Source organism: Nicotiana tabacum, chromosome 20, assembly GCF_000715075.1.
Source record: "Nicotiana tabacum cultivar K326 chromosome 20, ASM71507v2, whole genome shotgun sequence".
In the NCBI taxonomy this organism is placed as follows: domain Eukaryota; kingdom Viridiplantae; phylum Streptophyta; class Magnoliopsida; order Solanales; family Solanaceae; genus Nicotiana; species Nicotiana tabacum.
In genome coordinates, this window is record NC_134099.1 from 83,707,167 (window position 1) to 83,724,844 (window position 17,678).

The 17,678-nt window shown below is 38.5% G+C and overlaps 1 protein-coding gene and 1 pseudogene across 1 annotated transcript; both read right to left on the bottom strand.

The window, feature by feature from the left end:
- Positions 1–619: 619 nt before the first annotated feature.
- Positions 620–6,393, bottom strand: LOC107766139 (cytosolic Fe-S cluster assembly factor NBP35-like; annotated as a pseudogene).
- A 1,258-nt stretch (positions 6,394–7,651) lies between these two features.
- On the bottom strand, positions 7,652–8,692 carry LOC107766140 (uncharacterized). Its single transcript, XM_016584883.2, has 2 exons — positions 8,033–8,692; positions 7,652–7,672 (listed from the first exon to the last, which is right to left on the bottom strand). The coding sequence occupies exons 1-2, from the start codon at positions 8,690–8,692 to the stop codon at positions 7,652–7,654; spliced, it is 681 nt and encodes a 226-aa protein (XP_016440369.2).
- Positions 8,693–17,678: the final 8,986 nt, after the last annotated feature.

Below are 17,678 nucleotides of genomic sequence, written 5' to 3' on the forward strand. Positions count from 1 at the left end.
ATTCAAAGCAATGTGTGAACTACCATCAACTGGTTCCACATTTGGCACTTCCCCAGGGTTTATCGGTGGTACACTGACCCCTACATTGTTATTTTTCCCATGAAATCCAAGACCATCATTGTCGTGTACATGTGCGTTTTGCGAGTTTGACATGTTTTAACCTGACAACAAAAAATTCTTGACAAGAACAAGTGTGAAAATAACGTATGTTATCAGAATCAATATTGAAATAATCACTATCATCTTTAGCCCCACGGTGGGAGCCAAACTGTTTACCTCAAAAATACGAGCAACAATTAAACTTGATTTGTGGTTTTAAAGATATGTAATTTAATTCAATACTAATTAATAACTAAGAAGTATAACATATTAATGAAAGAAATAAGTAAATCAAACCAGTGTGCAAGACAGTCTCGACCTCGAGCTAATGTGGCCTCGAGGTTGGTTATGAACAGTAAAGTAAGAATAATTAAGTAAAGAGACGATTCTTGATGAAATATAAGCCAAAAAGTAAGAGGTATATTATTTGCCAATCATTGATTATGTTTACAAATGATTGGGGTCACCTTTATATAATAGGGGAATCTTAAATAAGATACATTTCTATTTACAGTAAAGAATCTTATTGGGACAGTTGTCTAACCGCTTAGTACGGATTCGTACAAATCTATTCCAGGATTTATGCCACGATCTAGGGGACGTGGCAGGAATCTTGCTCATTCTGTTACAAATCCATAACGGCATTATCTATTGGCTGGTCATATTAGGCTCCGACGTTCCTTGAACACGTGATTCTTCGAGCCTTGTACTCTGTCGTTGAGCATGAGCCTGGTTCATCGAGCTCAAACTCGATTCATCCTGAACTCGGGCTTAAGGCGACCCTTTGAGCTCGGGAAATTGGGCATACCTGATTTCGACCGTATACACTTTTAAAATTCAAACTAAGACAATGCAAGCATCAGTCTGCTGAGGTTCTTTTAGAAGCATGCAATCAAACTACAGCACTAGTCATATAGACATCTTAGATATTATAGTTGCAACCGAAGCTATTATTGTACAGGCATGGCTTACATGGATTGATCTAGTGCATTCCTACTCTATTTTCTCAGCGACCAGATAAACTTACAGCAATTGATGGAGACTTCCATTTGGCATGTATTTGTAATTATGCATCCATATCTTGGGTGACACTTCCTTGCGAACAAAATGTTAGTCACAAGTAACGTGGAACTTAATTAGAGAAAAGGTACAGAAAGCCTAAAAAAAGAAAAAACATTATGCTCCATTCTCTGTTGAGATCATTTTCTGAGCTAACATTTTTTCTATTATCATCTTGAGCGTAGGGGCACTTGCCCGACATTTACCATCTGGAAAGCAAGATCTTCCTTCTTCAGCTGCTTTACATACCTGAGGATCAAGTGGTACTTTCCCAAGAAAAGAGACGTCCATATCACTGCATATCTTTGTTGCACCTCCACCACTGCTATCAAAAACTTCACTACAGGCAATCAAGTTTCGCATTTCTGGGGCTTTTTCTCTCATATAAGCCATGGCCCACTCAGTCACATCTTTCCGCTCACTAGTCTCTGTCATTCTGATGAATTTGAATTCTGAGAGTGGTTGGGAAAGACCACTCATGTTCTCAACAACACCAAGAACCTCCACCCCGACTTTCTTGATAAAACTAATGTGATGACCCAAAAGGTCATCACTTGTTTTAGAAATAAAAATTCTATGTTCCGAGGCCTTAAAACTTCCTTTTTGTCTCACCTCGTTTTGCATGCACAGTCTGGGCGTGTATCCAGAAAGCCATTATGTGAAAATATGTGAAAAATGATGAATTTTGCTTTTAAAATGAATTTAGGTTGACTTCGGTCAACATTTTAGGTAAATGAATCCGGACCCATGATTTGACGCTCCCGAAGGGTCCGTAGGAAACTATGGGATTTGGGCGTATGCCCGGAATCGAATTCCAAGGTCCCAAGCCCGAGAAATGAATTTTTAAAGAAAATTATTTTTTGGAATATATATGAGTTTTTGGAGATGAAATATGTTTGAATTTGATGGTATCAGGCCCGTATTTTGGTTCCGGAGCCTAGTACATGTCTTATATGTGATTTAAGTTGAGCCTGTAAAATTTGGTAAGAAGCGGACTTGAAATGACGTGAATTGGACCTTCGGTTGTTAAAATTTGAACTTAAGAGTTCATGAGTTTTTTCTTCGATTTTGATGCTAAATTCATAGTTATTGATGTTATCTTGATGATTTTATCGCATGAGCAAGTCCGTATGATGTTTTTGGACTTGCGTGCATGTTTGATTTGGAGCCCCGAGGGCTCGGGTGTGTTTTGGATAGGCCACAGAGTGAAATTTTGAACTTAGGAAATTGCTGGTATGTTGCAGGTCTGCAGGCTTTATAAATGCGAAGCCTGGCTCGCGTATGCGAAGAATGATCGCAAATGCGAAGAAGGCCTGGGCAGGCCCTGATCGCAAATGCGACCATTTGTTCACAAATGCAGAGGGCCATAGTCGCAAATGCGACGTATGCCTCGCAAATGCGAAGCCCTCAGAAAATTTGGGTGGTCGCAAATGCGATAATATCTTCGCAAATGCGAAGAAAGCAGACTTCTGAAGGGTTCGCAATTGCGAACCCTGGTCGCAATTGCGACATTTGCGACCTGCAAATTCATAACTTAGCCAAAAATCTTTCATTTTTCAAACTTTTTCAAAACCTAAACACCTTTGGGTGATTTTTCAAAGACAAGAACTCTTCCAAATCGATTGTAAGTCATTTCTAACTCGTTTTCATTAATCTTTAACATCTTTTGACATTATTTCAACTCAAAATCATGGGTTTTCATGGGGGAAATTGAGTGTTTTGGGTAAAACCTATGTTTTTCAAATTTTGAGGATTTAGACCTTGATTTGAGGTCCGATTTCAAAATAAATTATATATTTGGGTTCGTGAGTGAATGGGTAATCGGGTTTTGGTTCGAACCTCGAGTTTTGACCATGTGGGTCCGGGGTCGATTTTTGACTTTTTGGGGAAAATATTGAAAAACATATTTTCATGCATTAGAATTGATTCATTTAGCATTTATTGATATAGTTAAGTAACTTGTGGCAAGATACGCGCGAATTGGTGGTGGAACCAAGAGGTAAAGCGGTAGTTGAGGCTTGAATTGTGTTCGTGGCATCGAGGTAAGTGTTTGGTCTAACCTTAGCTTGAGGGATTATGAGTTGTGTCTTATTTGCTATGTGTTAATTGTGGAGTACGACGTATAGGAATGGTGACGAGTATCTATACGTCGGTGTCAAGCATGCCCATGAGTCTAGTATTGTAATTGTTGTGACTCCGTTGTGATTTGTTCATGCCTAATATATTGATTACCATTATTGGTTCCCTTTCCAGGATGTTATTGTTTATGATATTGTCTCCCTTGCCGGGATATTATTGTTATGATATTATCTCCCTTGCCGGGATGTTATTGGTTACGATATTGTCTCCCTTGCCAGGATGTTTTTGTTACACTCTTGTTCCCTTACCGGTATTCTTTATGATTGATGTTGACTTGTAAATGGGATCGGGTGGCACGCCACCACGGTGATATATGAAATAGGAGCGGGTTGCATGCATGCAACAAGATATATGAAATGGGAGCGGGTTGCACGCTTGCAACGGAATATATGAAATGGAATCGGGTCACGCCTGCAATAGGAAAGAGATGAAAGTGAATATTGTGTTTATTCTTTTTATTCTTGTTAGCAATTGAATTTTGGTTTCTTTACATTCTTCTTTGGTATTTTGTTGTTATCTGATACTCCCCGCAGCATGTTTTCCCCCTCTCATCTTTAACTGTAAATATCTGCTTTTATTTTTCCGTTGTATATGATATAACTGCACAGGTTTATTTGGTAGTCTGGTCCTAGCCTCGTCACTACTTCGCCGAGGTTAGGCTAGGCACTTACCAGCATATGGGGTCGGTTGTGCTGATACTACACTCTGCACTGTGTGTAGATCCCGGTGTTGCAGCTTTTGGACCGCAGTGAGGGTGCTGTCTTCATTCCATTCAGGCGACCCGAGATAGTCTTGCAGGCGTCCGCAGGCCCTGGCGTTTCCTTCTATCTTTCTATACTGTTTCTCCTATGTATTCCTGAAACAGCTTGTATTTATCTTTCGGACCCTTATTTGTAGTACTCTTAGACAGTCTGTGAAATTGTGACACCAAATCTGGGTAGTTTCAGTTTATGTTTGAGGATTCGTATTTTTAATATTAAACTTGCTATATTTCAGTTTACCGTTTTATTATTTTCGCTGTTTGTATGATGTCTATTCACCACTGTTAATGGTTTAAAACTGAAAAAGGTTAAGTAATTAGAATAATTTGGCTTATCTAGCTTTCACTAGTAGGCGCCATCACGACTCCAGAGGATGAAAAATTCGGGTCGTGACAACTAACTTCTTTCCTCACGTCTATCAGAGATACCTGTTGTGGGGTGGTGACGACAACTGCACCATCTATTCCAGTTGCTTGTAGGAATTAAACAATTGAAATATGCTCATCTGAAGTCCCCGGCGGAGCATCAACCACAAGAAAATCAAGCTCTCCCCAATAAACTTCTTTGAGGAATTGCTTAATTAGACCATTTTTGCGGGGGCCTCTCCATATGACAGCTTCATCAGGGTTGGGGAGCATGAAACCAATGGACATAACCCCAAGGTTAGACTCAACATAAACAGGGGACCACCCAATGTTACTCTGGTGAATCTCTTGACCTTCTAGACCAAGCATCTTCAGGATGCTGGGGCCACATATATCAATGTCAAGAAGACCTACTTGAAAATCCATAGCCGCCAATGCAAAAGCAAGTTGAGCAGAGAACGGACTCTTACCAACACCACCCTTGCCAGACAAAACCAGTATTTTGTGCTTCACAGTTGCCATTCTTTCTACTATTGCAACCAAGTCTGCACGAAACCATAAATACAAACACCTGGAAAATGAGCACGAGGTGTTTAACCTTGATAAATAAAGCCTGTTATGCTACCACACAGAAAATTGACGAGTAAAAATTTGGATGATCGGGAAAAGCAACCGCTGGAATAAACATGAATTGGACCTCAGAAATGTCCCCACAGTTCAAATTTGCTAATCCATTTAGTATTCTCTATCAACCACTTTATCATTTCAATTCTTTACAACCTTATATAGTATTCAATATCGAACAGATTATCCATTAGAAAGTGCCAGTCAACAATATCCAAAATTTTCCTTTGATACTTCACTTATATATATAGAGAGAGGAAAGAGCTACGTGATAACCTGGTTGTTGGTCATTTTACAACAAAGATTCTTCAGAAAAGCAGAATAAAATAAAATTCCTTCAACTTCTTAATTTCCCTTGCTGCTGCACAGACTACAAACTCCTATACTACCAACCATATCCAAATATGTGGTACACTAAAAATCCTATAGTACCACCTAGCTAGAGTTAATGAAAAGTACTAAAATAGGAAATGCTAGCACCCCCTAAATTTGATGAATGGAATCTCAGCATAGGCCAAAAAAACTAAGTAATTTCTTCCCATTTGTCTATGTTTTAGTGGGGCATAGTTATGTAATAGTGGGAGATTGCAGGTGTCCGATGCAACAGTGCTAGCCGGATATAAAATAAAAGTGATTGATAAGTTAAAGTGCCAAAAAAAATTGACATTTATAATATATCGAATGCAAGAAAAACATGTTCAAACAAGCAATTAGAGAATCATATTTATTCACGAATAAAGTACACAAAAGAACGGTGCTTGGGAAAAGATTGGAACAAGAAACGACCTGGGTCAGGGCCTTTAGGAGCAGTAACACAAATTTCCTGATGGGGGCATCCTTGGCAAGCATCCGATTTTTCAGCTGTTTCAGATTGTGGACCTGGGCAATCTAGAAAGGCAACAACAAAGTAAACCAATTACGTAGGAAATAAAAACAAAATGAAACTTAAGCTTTAAATCAGAGTATACATACGTTCAAGAGCATTTTCTGGGATTTCATTGGACCCTCCTCCGTTTTCCATCTTTTCCCCTTAGCTATATCAACCTGCGGGAACAGCCAGAATACTGCCCAAAGATTTAAACTTTAATTCCAGTACCCTTTAGTAATCGAAATTTAACCACTTTACTATTCAAAATCCGAAAAATAGTCCAGCATAATATACGGGAATTCCAATATAATATACTGGACTTTCAGCATAATATACAGGAGTTACAGTATAATATACCAGTCCAGCATAATATGCTGGAAGTTCATACACAGGTGAATCGATCTCCGGTGTATTATGCTGGAACTTTCCGTGTTGCAGCAAAATACTAGCTATTTTTTAATGACTTTGCAAACGATGACTATTTTTAAATGATCAGTCCGAAAATTGACTAGCCCATACTATTTTTACTTGGAGAAATGGCTGTAAATTACTAAAAATATTGTAATTTTGTATATTAAGGGGTTACAGAGTTTATCACCGGAGAGAGATAAAGAAAAGGAACCTAAGTGGAAATGTTTGGCTTTTATTTCTCGTTCCTTATATTTGAAGGTAAGTTCAAAGTAGTCCCTCAACTATGAATTAAATAGTTTTAATTTTTACTTTTGATCTCCATTAAATATTTAATAAACTCTAATTGTTAATTAATGAAAAATATGAAAAACAAATTAGTGAGAACTTACATCTAATTCTAGAGGTAATATTTTGTAGTTTCAATGTTTTGGAAGTGTAATTTCTGCTATTTTTTAGTATTTATTGCACTTTTTAAGATTTGATGGGACTTTTGTAGTGTTCAAGCTTAAATTTCTTTTTCATTTTTTCCATCAAATCTAACAAACATAAATTGTTAAATATTTGACGGAGATCGAGAGTATTAAGTTTTGGCAAACTTATTTATATGACTACTTTGAATCTATTCTTAAACATAAGAGACTATTTTTTTTTTCTCAGACCCTACTAGTAGGATTTTACCGGGTTGTTATTGTTGTTCTTTGTATTTTGACATGAGTTTTTTAGTTTTTTTTTTTAAATAGCCTTGAATTTAAGTTGAAAAAAATATATTATAGCCAAAATTATGTTTGAACATGTATTTTACTTGAAAAAATAGTGCAATTTTATATGGAAAAAAATTCCACTTATTCAAACTTGAAACTCGATATCTTATTTTTTTCTCTAGTTATATTAGTACTAGTTATATACCGCAGAGAAAATAACATTAAAATTTAAAACTAGCTAAATATATTACTAACATCCTTATTTAATTTTCGGATTTCGTATATCTAGTTCAAAATCAAACAAATACCAAAACTGTATTGAATCCGCCATACGGTATAGATTTTAATTGAAGTATAACAATAAAGTACTTAAAATGTTGCGGGCTAAAATCAGGTTTGAGAAATTTATATTTTATATTGACATTATTTTGTGCTGTATTTCTATTTTCACGTGATTTGTGTAAATTCCCTTGTTAAAAAAATTTATTTACACTTGTCCCTTTCAATTTGCATTTTCCATTAATTTTGACGAAAAACGATAGTATTTTAGGACCAAAATTCATCCATAATCCGTAGAGCAATGTCAATTTCAATATTTATTAATTAAATTAATCAGTGAATTTATCAATGCAGTCGTTCAATAAACTGCATCAAAATCAAATTAGTAAAATATGAAGCTGTTTATAAGTGATAACAAACTTTGTCTGAATTTTATTTGCTTTCCAGTAATGAAATCTTTTGTTTTATCACATGATTTGCCAAATTTTGGCAGCCACAGCCACCATAATTAGTTCTATACCCCCCTATGATGGCAATACTAACAGCAAGAATCAACAAACTCTTCACATTAAATTGATCAATGTTTTACTACATAAGTGTTGTTAAAATCTGTTGGAATCGAAGGGTCCGTTGGAATCAAAGGGTTTGAGGCAGAAGGGTTTTGATTTGGGTATGTTTGGTATTTGGACGGGTTTGAGGTGATGACAATAGAATGTTACTCCTTACCCCAATAAATATATCATTTAGTCCCATTAGGAACTGCAATAGTCTCTCATCTTGGTGTGCTTTCAAGCTTTTGACTTTTGCACCACACTCACACTCACATACACAAGCAGAAAATGTATTAAGTGCATCTAGTTCATCCCATAGGCTTTTGATTTTGGTGAAGTAAGTTGATACACTTGAATTACCTTGCACTACTGAACTTAATTCCTTTTGTAATTGGAACAAATTTGCTCCATTTGCTTGTCCAAATCTGTCTTCCAGGTCACTCCACAAATCCTTTGCACTCTGTGGATAGAGCACACTTTCAGCTATCTCTTTGGACAAGGAGTTGAGAAGCCATGAAAGTACCATATCATTACATCTACCCCAAGCCTGCTGGACTGCAGAATCAGTCTTAGGGATAATAAGAGTACCATCGATGAATCCCAGCTTGTTCTTTGCAGACAAGGCAATGATGATTGCCCTTCTCCAACCTCCATATCCTTTGCCATCAAAAGCTGAGGATACAAGGTTCATCCCTGGATAGTCAGAAGGATGAAGGTAATAAGGGTGAGTGGAGTCAATTACTCCTGAAGCAAAGGTCGCTGCAGGTGCATGAGCATTAGTGGTGACAGCAGAAGCAGAAGCTAGAGTATCAGCTGACTCTGGTGAAGTACCCATATCAGATAAGATGAAGATGAAAGAAGAATAAGAAAAGAAAGGAGCTGATTTGTGACTAAGAAAGCAGAAAAATACCAGAATTAAACCTTCTCTGATACCATGAAAAAATAACGAACTGTAATTTTTCTGCTTGTGTATTTGATGAATAGAAAGAAAATTGTGTATTCTCAAGTGTACAAATCCAAACTTATATACAGAAATGTTTTTGGGTAACCTCCTACACTGGCAAGTGGCCAAGTCCTATTTGCTAGGGTAAAGTTGCACATAAAAGAAATACAAAGATGGAGCAAATAATTAAATACAAAGGGTATGGGAAAACTACCTAAAATAGAGTGTAGCATGTGCTGTACACTAATTTTCTGAACAAGGCAATGCAACAAGTGGGCCGGTTGACCAGGCCTAATTGTGTAGACCACAATTAGGCCCAAAATATCAAACCCAATTAGGCCCAATGCCAGCATACCAAACACAAACACACCCAAATCTATTGTCATCACCTCAAACCCGTCCAAGTACCAAACATACCCAAATCAAAACCCTTCTGCCTCAAACCCTTTGATTCCAACAGACCCTTCGATTCCAACAAAATCATCCTTACCTTAACAAGCATGGTGTCAATATGTCTTGTTTATTCTTCTTAATCTTTTTATTCTTTTTTGATTTTTTTTTCTGTGTGTGTGTTGTGGGGTGGGGAGGAAATTTCTCAAAAATGTATCGTGTTCTAAGCGCGCCTGCGCAAGCGCATTCACACGATAGCCATCGCACGTGCGAATGTAGCTGCCTTCCTCCTTCCTTCACATCTGCGGACTCGCACCCTTACAATCAAAATTGTTGATCTTAACTCCAAATAAATTTTCAACGGATCCCAGTATAACCTCAACTCTTAACCAAAAATAGAGAGAACAAACAGACCAAGAGCGGCCTATTGCTAACTACTTACTCTTCCTCAACTATTCTTTCCTTCTCGCTGACATAGATACCATCGAGGAACTTACAGATATCTTTGTTCTTCACATGGCATTTCTGTCCAAATAATAACAATAGTAATAATAATAATATATGGCCTCGATATTCACTATAAAGAGTAAACACATTGTTTACCCTTAAAATCGGATACCAATTAAACTTTTAAATAATTTTAAAGATACGTAATTTCACTTAGTACCAGTTGATAAATATGATGATTAATAATAGTAATTAACAACAAAGTAAAGCAAACCAGTATTGAAAGCAATTCAGCCCTTGAACTAGGTCGCCCTCGAACCGACTGAGAATAGAGTTATGGAATGTGAAATAAAGTGATGAACAAGAGAGTATAAGAGAAAAAGAGTGTTGTATTGCTTTTATATACGAGAATAATATGGTTACAAATGATTAGAACCCCTTTTATATAGTAAAGGAATTCCATTTATAGTACAATTCTAATTACATAAGGAAATCCCATGATTAGCTAAACAACCGTTCTTGATTTGATCCATTCCGAGATTTCCGCCATGATCCTCGACCAGTCACAGATATCTCGTCTTTCCGTTATTATGCTATTTTCGGTATTGCTCGATGTCTATCTCGTTTGGTCTCATCTCGACAGGTACTTCGAATCTCGAACTCAGTACCTTATCCTCGTGTCTCTGTCTGATATGCTTTGGGGTCGATCCTCGATCCATCCCTTGGTCTCGGTTAATCAATAAAATTGGGTGGGCCCGGTTTTAACCGCATACAGATAGTCCCCTCATTTCTTGGAGTGCAATGACAAGAGACGAATTGAGTCTACAAATTTTCCCTCGGTTTCCCATGATGTAAGTGACAAGCCCGACCGTGATGTCAGCGACTAGTGGGCACCGAAATGTCCTGTCGGTTCGGATGTCGAGGCATTTAATGCCTGTCCGTTATTGTCTGCCACTATCGATTCTGAACTGTCTTCTCCAACTTATAAATGTATCTTCCTTCTTTTGCCCAAACTTTACTTTCAATCTTCATATTCCTTTGCTTTCTACAGATTCTCAAGCCTTTCTTTGGTTGTTTTATCCAAAACACCAAATATCCCAATCTTTGTTCTTCCCTGTTCACAAAAATAAAATGGCCAAAATATATAAAACCATTCCACGGAAAGAAAAAGCTTCCTAGTCTCAGCCGGCTGGAAAGAAACCAACAGCGGAGCCATGCCCTGAAGAATTCTTTCCTCCACTGTGCGTCCTTGAAAAGGTTGAAAAGATCCCCTCAGTTCTGGGCCGATGTGACCCAATGTCGAGGTACATATGCACAATTATCGGTGACCTCCTAGACCAAGTTAAAAAGGATCACAACTGGGTAAAAAAAGCACGTGGTGGTGCCCTCGCCTGAGGAGTCAATCACTACGTATGCGGAGGGGTTTCTAAGTGTTTTACACCTACCCTTTCACATTAGACCCCTTGAACCCAGTTATTGTGGACTTCTGCAAGAAGTACAAAGTGACCCTCGGCCAACTTCAACCCTCCTTCTGGAGGATAGTGGTATTGCTCCGCTTCTTCGTGAGCCAAGTCGACGGGCTTCCCTTTACCATCGACCACCTTATACGCTTATATAGCCCTCGACTTTATCGATGGGGGATAATAGAGCTTCAACATCGGGCCTTTAAGGCACCTTTATCAAGCATAGATGAGTACAAGGACCGGGGTTGGATGGGCCGATTTGTCCGAGTAAAGAACTCGGACCTGATCCCGGCCTAAAGCATGCTATTTTCGGAGAAAGGGAATATGAGACGTAAGTAAAAACTCCATCTTTAACTTCTGCTTATTATCTTCACTTTTTCATTCTTTCTTATCTGTGTTTTATTTAGTTCAGCTGTCACGATCCAAAATCCATTAAAGGTCGTGATGATGCTGGACACGACTGTTAGGCTAGCCAACACTAAATAGTTATTTAAATTCTCAATTTTTTTGATATTCCTGAAATAAAAAATTTCCTTCAATTTAACTAGTATAAGATAATCTTCGTAGAATAAATAAAAATGTATAAAATTTCAATACTGAATATCCCATAATCATCCCAGAACCCGATGTCACAAGCGCATGAGCAATTACTAGAAGATAAAATTTAATACAATGACTGTCTGGAATACAAATTGGACAGAATAGGAAATACAAATACTCTAAAAGAGACTCTACTGGTTGCGGATCGTCTCATAAGATGCAGCTCACCTAAGTCTCCGTATCAACCATGCCGCCGCGCCCACTAAGCCACTAGACATTCATGTGCATGTACAATAAAAATATACAACAAGTGTAGTATGAGTACGAAAACAACGCGTACCCAGTAAGTATCCAGTCTAATCTCGAAGAAGGAGTAACGAGGAGTCGACTTTGTCACTTACTAGTGGTCCAATAATATCATGTACAATAAAGAAATGATAAATATGAGACAGAATAAATATATGAAATAAATAAGTACAAAATATGTGGTGCAATTTCCCTCTTTACAATTTACTCAAGCTCTCCACTAGCAAGTTTCCTCCGTAACCAGAGCATATATATAGATATAGTGGATTTTATCAAAGAGGTTGTCATAATTCAAATCAGGGGAAAACCTTTAGATACACTGCCTTCTTGCCAAATATTATGCACGATTCCATGAGGATAATATATATAGGAAATGCCGAGGCATACGGCCCGATCCAACATAAAAGTAAATTGTGCATTGCCGAAGGTCGAACGGCATGAACCATAAATGCATCTATTAACCCGCCGAGGCGAACGACCTGCTCCCATAAGAGTAGTAGAAGGAAATACCCCACTTGCGAATCATACGTGCGACGCGGTCAAATATAAATTTAAGAAATCACCCCGATCGCGGATCATACTTGCGATGCGGTCAAATATAAATTTAACATTAAGATCATATCTCTTTCTTGATTCTTTTCAAAATAAGGGAAATTCAGCTTGTAGCTTTTTAAGGAAATTACCCAGCTCGCGAAAGCATACGTGCGACGCGGCTACACATAGATTTCTTAAGCTATTATAATATTCCTCAATTCCTTTCGAAATTACGAAGTTCAAATGAAACCTTTTAAATCTTATATTCTTCAATCTCAACTCCTTTCAAAACATTTAACAACTCAATCTCGCTCCCTCTCCAGGCAAACAATAATCATAAATCAATAACAATATCAACGAGGTATGATGTAAGCCTAAAACTACCCGGACATAGGCATAGCTAGTAGCTACATACGGACTCTCATCACCTCGTGCGTACGTAGCCCCACAAATAGAAGCACATAATAATTTAGTTCACCTATGGGGTTAATTCCCTCTTACAAGGTTAGAAAGGAGACTTACCTCGCTCCAAAGTTGCATAACTGGCTCCGACTCCGCTTTAACACCTCAAACCGATGCCCAATGCTCCAAAGCTAGCCAAATAATGTGCAAACCAATAAAAATATACTCTAATACTCATAACAATTCAATTTACAACAATTCCCAACTCCGCTTGAAAAGTCGATAATAACCACCTTCGGGCCCACGTGCATGGATTCCAAAATTTATCGAAGATGAACTTTACTCATAATCCCACAAACTCAAATATATGATTTATTCTCAATTCCATTCCCAAATTCGTGGTCATAATCCAAATATACCAATTTTTAGATTTTTCTTCAAAATCCCAAATTTTCTACAAATTTTCATGTCTAAATCCATACATAATCCAAGTATTTAACTTGCAATAGTTGAGAATCACTTATCTTGACACAGATGACAAAAATCTCCCTTCCAAGAGCTCCAATGCCCAATCAAATGAAAAATGGAGGAAAATGGCCAAATCCCCGTCTTTAAATTCACAATGCCCAACACTGCCCTTCTTTGCGAACGTTGCACAACCTTCATGTTCGCGAATCAATACCAGCTCTAGCTCAACAATTAACCCTTTACGAACGCGAGACCCAGTTCATGAACGCGTAGCTCAACCAGGTGACCCCTTCATGAACGCAGTGCACCCTTCGTGAACGCAAAGGTTAAAAATCCATAGGCCTAGCTTCCCCTTCGCGAATCCGATGACCCGTCCGCGAACGTGAAGCACAATAATCCGCTTCCAACAAATTCTTCTTCGTGAATACGTGAACTCCTTCGCGTTCGCGAAGAACAACACTAGAACCAGATACCAGCAGTCCCATAACAGCCCGAATTAATCCAAAACCATCCCAAAACATACGCGAGGCCCCCGGGACCCCGTCTAATCACACCAACCAATTCCAAAACATAATGTCGACTTGCTCAAGGCCTCAAATCACATCAAACAATGCTAAAACCATGAATCGCACTCCGATTCAATCTTTATGAACTTTAGAACTTCAAACTTCCTCATTCGATGTCGAAACTTATCAAATCACGTCTGATTGACCTCAAATTTTTCACACAAGTCGTATTTGACATTACGAACCTACTCCAACTTCTGAAATCGGAATCCGACCCCGATAACAAAAATTTCACTTCCGGTCAAACTTCCCAAAAATCTTAAAATATTTAACTTTCGCCAAATGACCTGCAGACCTCCAAATCCACTTCCGAATGCGCTCCCAATACCAGAATCACCATACGGAGCTATTCTCGGACTTGGAATCCCAAACGAACATCGACATTGAAATGCACTTCAACCTAAATTTATGAAATTCTTCTAATAATTCTATCTTCCACAATAGGCGCTGAAACGCTCCCATGTCACCCAAAACTCAATCCGGACATACGCCCAAGTCTTAAATCATCATAAGAACCTGTTGAAACCTTCAAATCCCGATTTTGAGGTCATATACTCAAAAATCCAATCTTAGTCAATTCTCCCAACTTAAGGCTTTCGAAATGAGGATTTTTTTCCAAATCAACTCTGATCTCCCCCGAAGTTAAATTCTGACCATGCATACAAGTCATAATACCTAAAGTGAAGTTGCTCATGGCCTCAAACTGCCGGACGATGTGCTGGAGCTCAAAACGACCGATCAGGTCATTACATTCTCTCCCACTTAAACATATGTTCGTACTCGAACGTGCTAAGAACTGCTCTGGAGTTATTCGAAATCACTAGTTAACACCTCGTGCACCCACCCGTGCTGTCACAACTCAGTTGAGCACATTAGCTCGAGCTAATCTGAAGATTTTCCCTTTTACTTAGCCAAATATGCCTTAAAGCCGAATTCCAACATCCGGATTTCTCTGCGAGAGCCTGCTTCCATCATACGAACACCGTATCAATCTCTATACGATGCACCAATACATGATTGCATATCTTTGCTGGATCCACACTACGCACTGCATAACTTACATGACCAATAACATCCTCTGATAACAATGGCCAAATCTCACAAATCTGATACTCACAATACACCTCATGACATATATAAGTCTTGTTTCAACTCTGGCAACACCGCCACGACGGAAGAGATGTGTAGAAATTCATAACCAACTGCCAAGTCAACAAATCATTGAGTCTCTCCTCTTGACTAGAATCATACCATTATGAACCAAATAATGGTATTTGCTCTTTAATACGCTTCATATAATCCGATCACACTTATCCCAGATCTAAAAATCTCGTCTTACCAAGTATAAGCTGCCCAAGTAATAAGCTACGTCAGGCATTGCCAAAAGTCTCGTATGATGTCACAATGTGCCAACAAGCCACGAACTTGAATGTGATACATAAGGAAAATGAACTTTGAAAAGAACTACTCAACCCATGTAGCTAATTGAAACAACCGAAATGGTGTTATGAGCCTTCTTTAGAAAATGAGAAGCAAAACACACAATAATAGATATAGGAAACTATTACTTAACCTCACACTATTTCGGCGAACCACCCGATCCAAAAAACATACCTGTGGCGGCGTGCCACCCGATCTACACATAAAATCTATATAAGGACGTACTTACCGAGCTAGAATGCTCATTACAACAAAATACCAGAATATCAGTCACAAGCACACCAAGTGAATAATACCATCCCTGGGGAGACAGATAGTGGCATACGCTACAAAACTCCAACACAACTAAGGTGCAATATATGATCTGAATCTCGAGAGCCATCCTGCTCACATAACACCATCGCTACGTGGAACCTCAACACATATGAAATTTACCAAGCAGTTCACAACTCACACGGCACCATATAGTAGTACATGAAATAGCCGATGACGAAATAACATCCAACGTTCGAATACTCCTCCACAAGGAGTGTTATGCTGAATGAACACATTTGGCCTAATATAGAGCCCATATTCATAATTAGATTCATCCACAGATCTCAAGCCGATTCTAATCGCACCGCACTAGGCTAATAACCTTTCAAGGGTCCATAATAACCCTTTTTTCCATAACACACAAGAACAGCCGTCAAATTCAAAATACAACTTCCATAGTTCCACTAGCCACATTAATACTGTGAAGCAAATCAAAAGTTCGCAATCAGTACTCAGAGCCTCTTACACAAGACACCAATCTCAAGTGATGCTAAAGACAATACCAGTTGGCTCCAACCATCTAATTCCTTCCTCGCTCAACCGAGCTCGTGACATTCTTGTCAACATTGAACCGCAACCTCGATCCTCAACTTCCAATTCCCTTGCTACTCGATGCACTTAATCTTGCCAATGCTCTGGAGTACAAGAATTTCATCATAACTCCTGATCCACTAATATGGTAAATACTTCATCATATAGAAACCTTTTACTTAACTCATTTCAAGATAACCATTGCAACACATGACTGAATCCTCATATCTGTAGAAAATACCAACCTCAAGTAGTGGTCTTAACCACCATAACTCTTCCGGGATCCATCTGTACACAACTGGTCATAATACTCGAAAGCCTCCAAATAAAATCAATTACGGTGACCATCAAACCTTGCACGTACCATCACAAATCACATGAGTAACTCAACACACTGAAGAAGCTGATCATTGCCATCATTATGCCGATTCAAATCTTTGCTAACCGATCCGACTTCTTCTAATTTACCCTGGACTTTCCTGAGGAATAGTAGTAGCTCCATTCAAAACACAGTGAACTCAATCTGCACTCGTCTTGAGTGATCCCATTTCACAAGACTACATTGTCTCAAAACCCACGAACCATTTCATACCCTCCTTGTGCGCATAACCGCGTCTTAAACTGACACATCCATTCTAAAAATTCTTCTATAAATCCAAAGTTGCATGCTCACATTCCTCTCATGATACCCCATAGACCAAAGATAACATGGAACACTCCAAGCTCATTTATCATAATCCGCTGCAAAAGCTCGATATTCAACCATACTATGGACTCGAAATCCTTAGACACAACACTTTAACCTTTAAGTCCACTAGGACCATTGTTGAGAGTCAACCACTCTATCTTGGTCCCGAATACAATCAACTGCAAGGCTCTGCTAGCACATGACCACCCTCTCAAAGAAGCACCTGGCCGAATCACCTTCTTTGTAACTCACTTCCACACGAAGCATAATATTTGAGTCCTCCCAAAGCCTGAACATGAATCTATAATGCCAATCATAGAACACATTCCTCAAACCCTTTTCTCAAATTACCATTTATATTCTCTTCCCTTAGTCGTAATAACCCATTAATATGCCGATAACCAGAAACTTCACAAGTAGACAACTATGCAAATCCAAATTCGTAGATGGTGGGACTCTCCCACTTAGCTCGAAGCTACTATTGTATAACTCTGGAACCCACCAAGATTCTTTCTTCATCGTTGACCTGATCTTGCATAATCAACCCGCCAAATTTCTCGAAATCCTTCTGTTAAACACTTTATGAATACTCTGAATTACCAGCAACATTTACATATCTGACCTCTTACCGGATAGCCAGTAGAATTCTTCGTAGAAGCTTCGTCAACACCACATGACCGCTAACCTATTCATAGGAGATAACCCACCTATGGAAATTACATGTTAATATCTTCCAACATCGATGTACTAGGTACAATTACTACAAATCAATACCCATCCTGAACCCG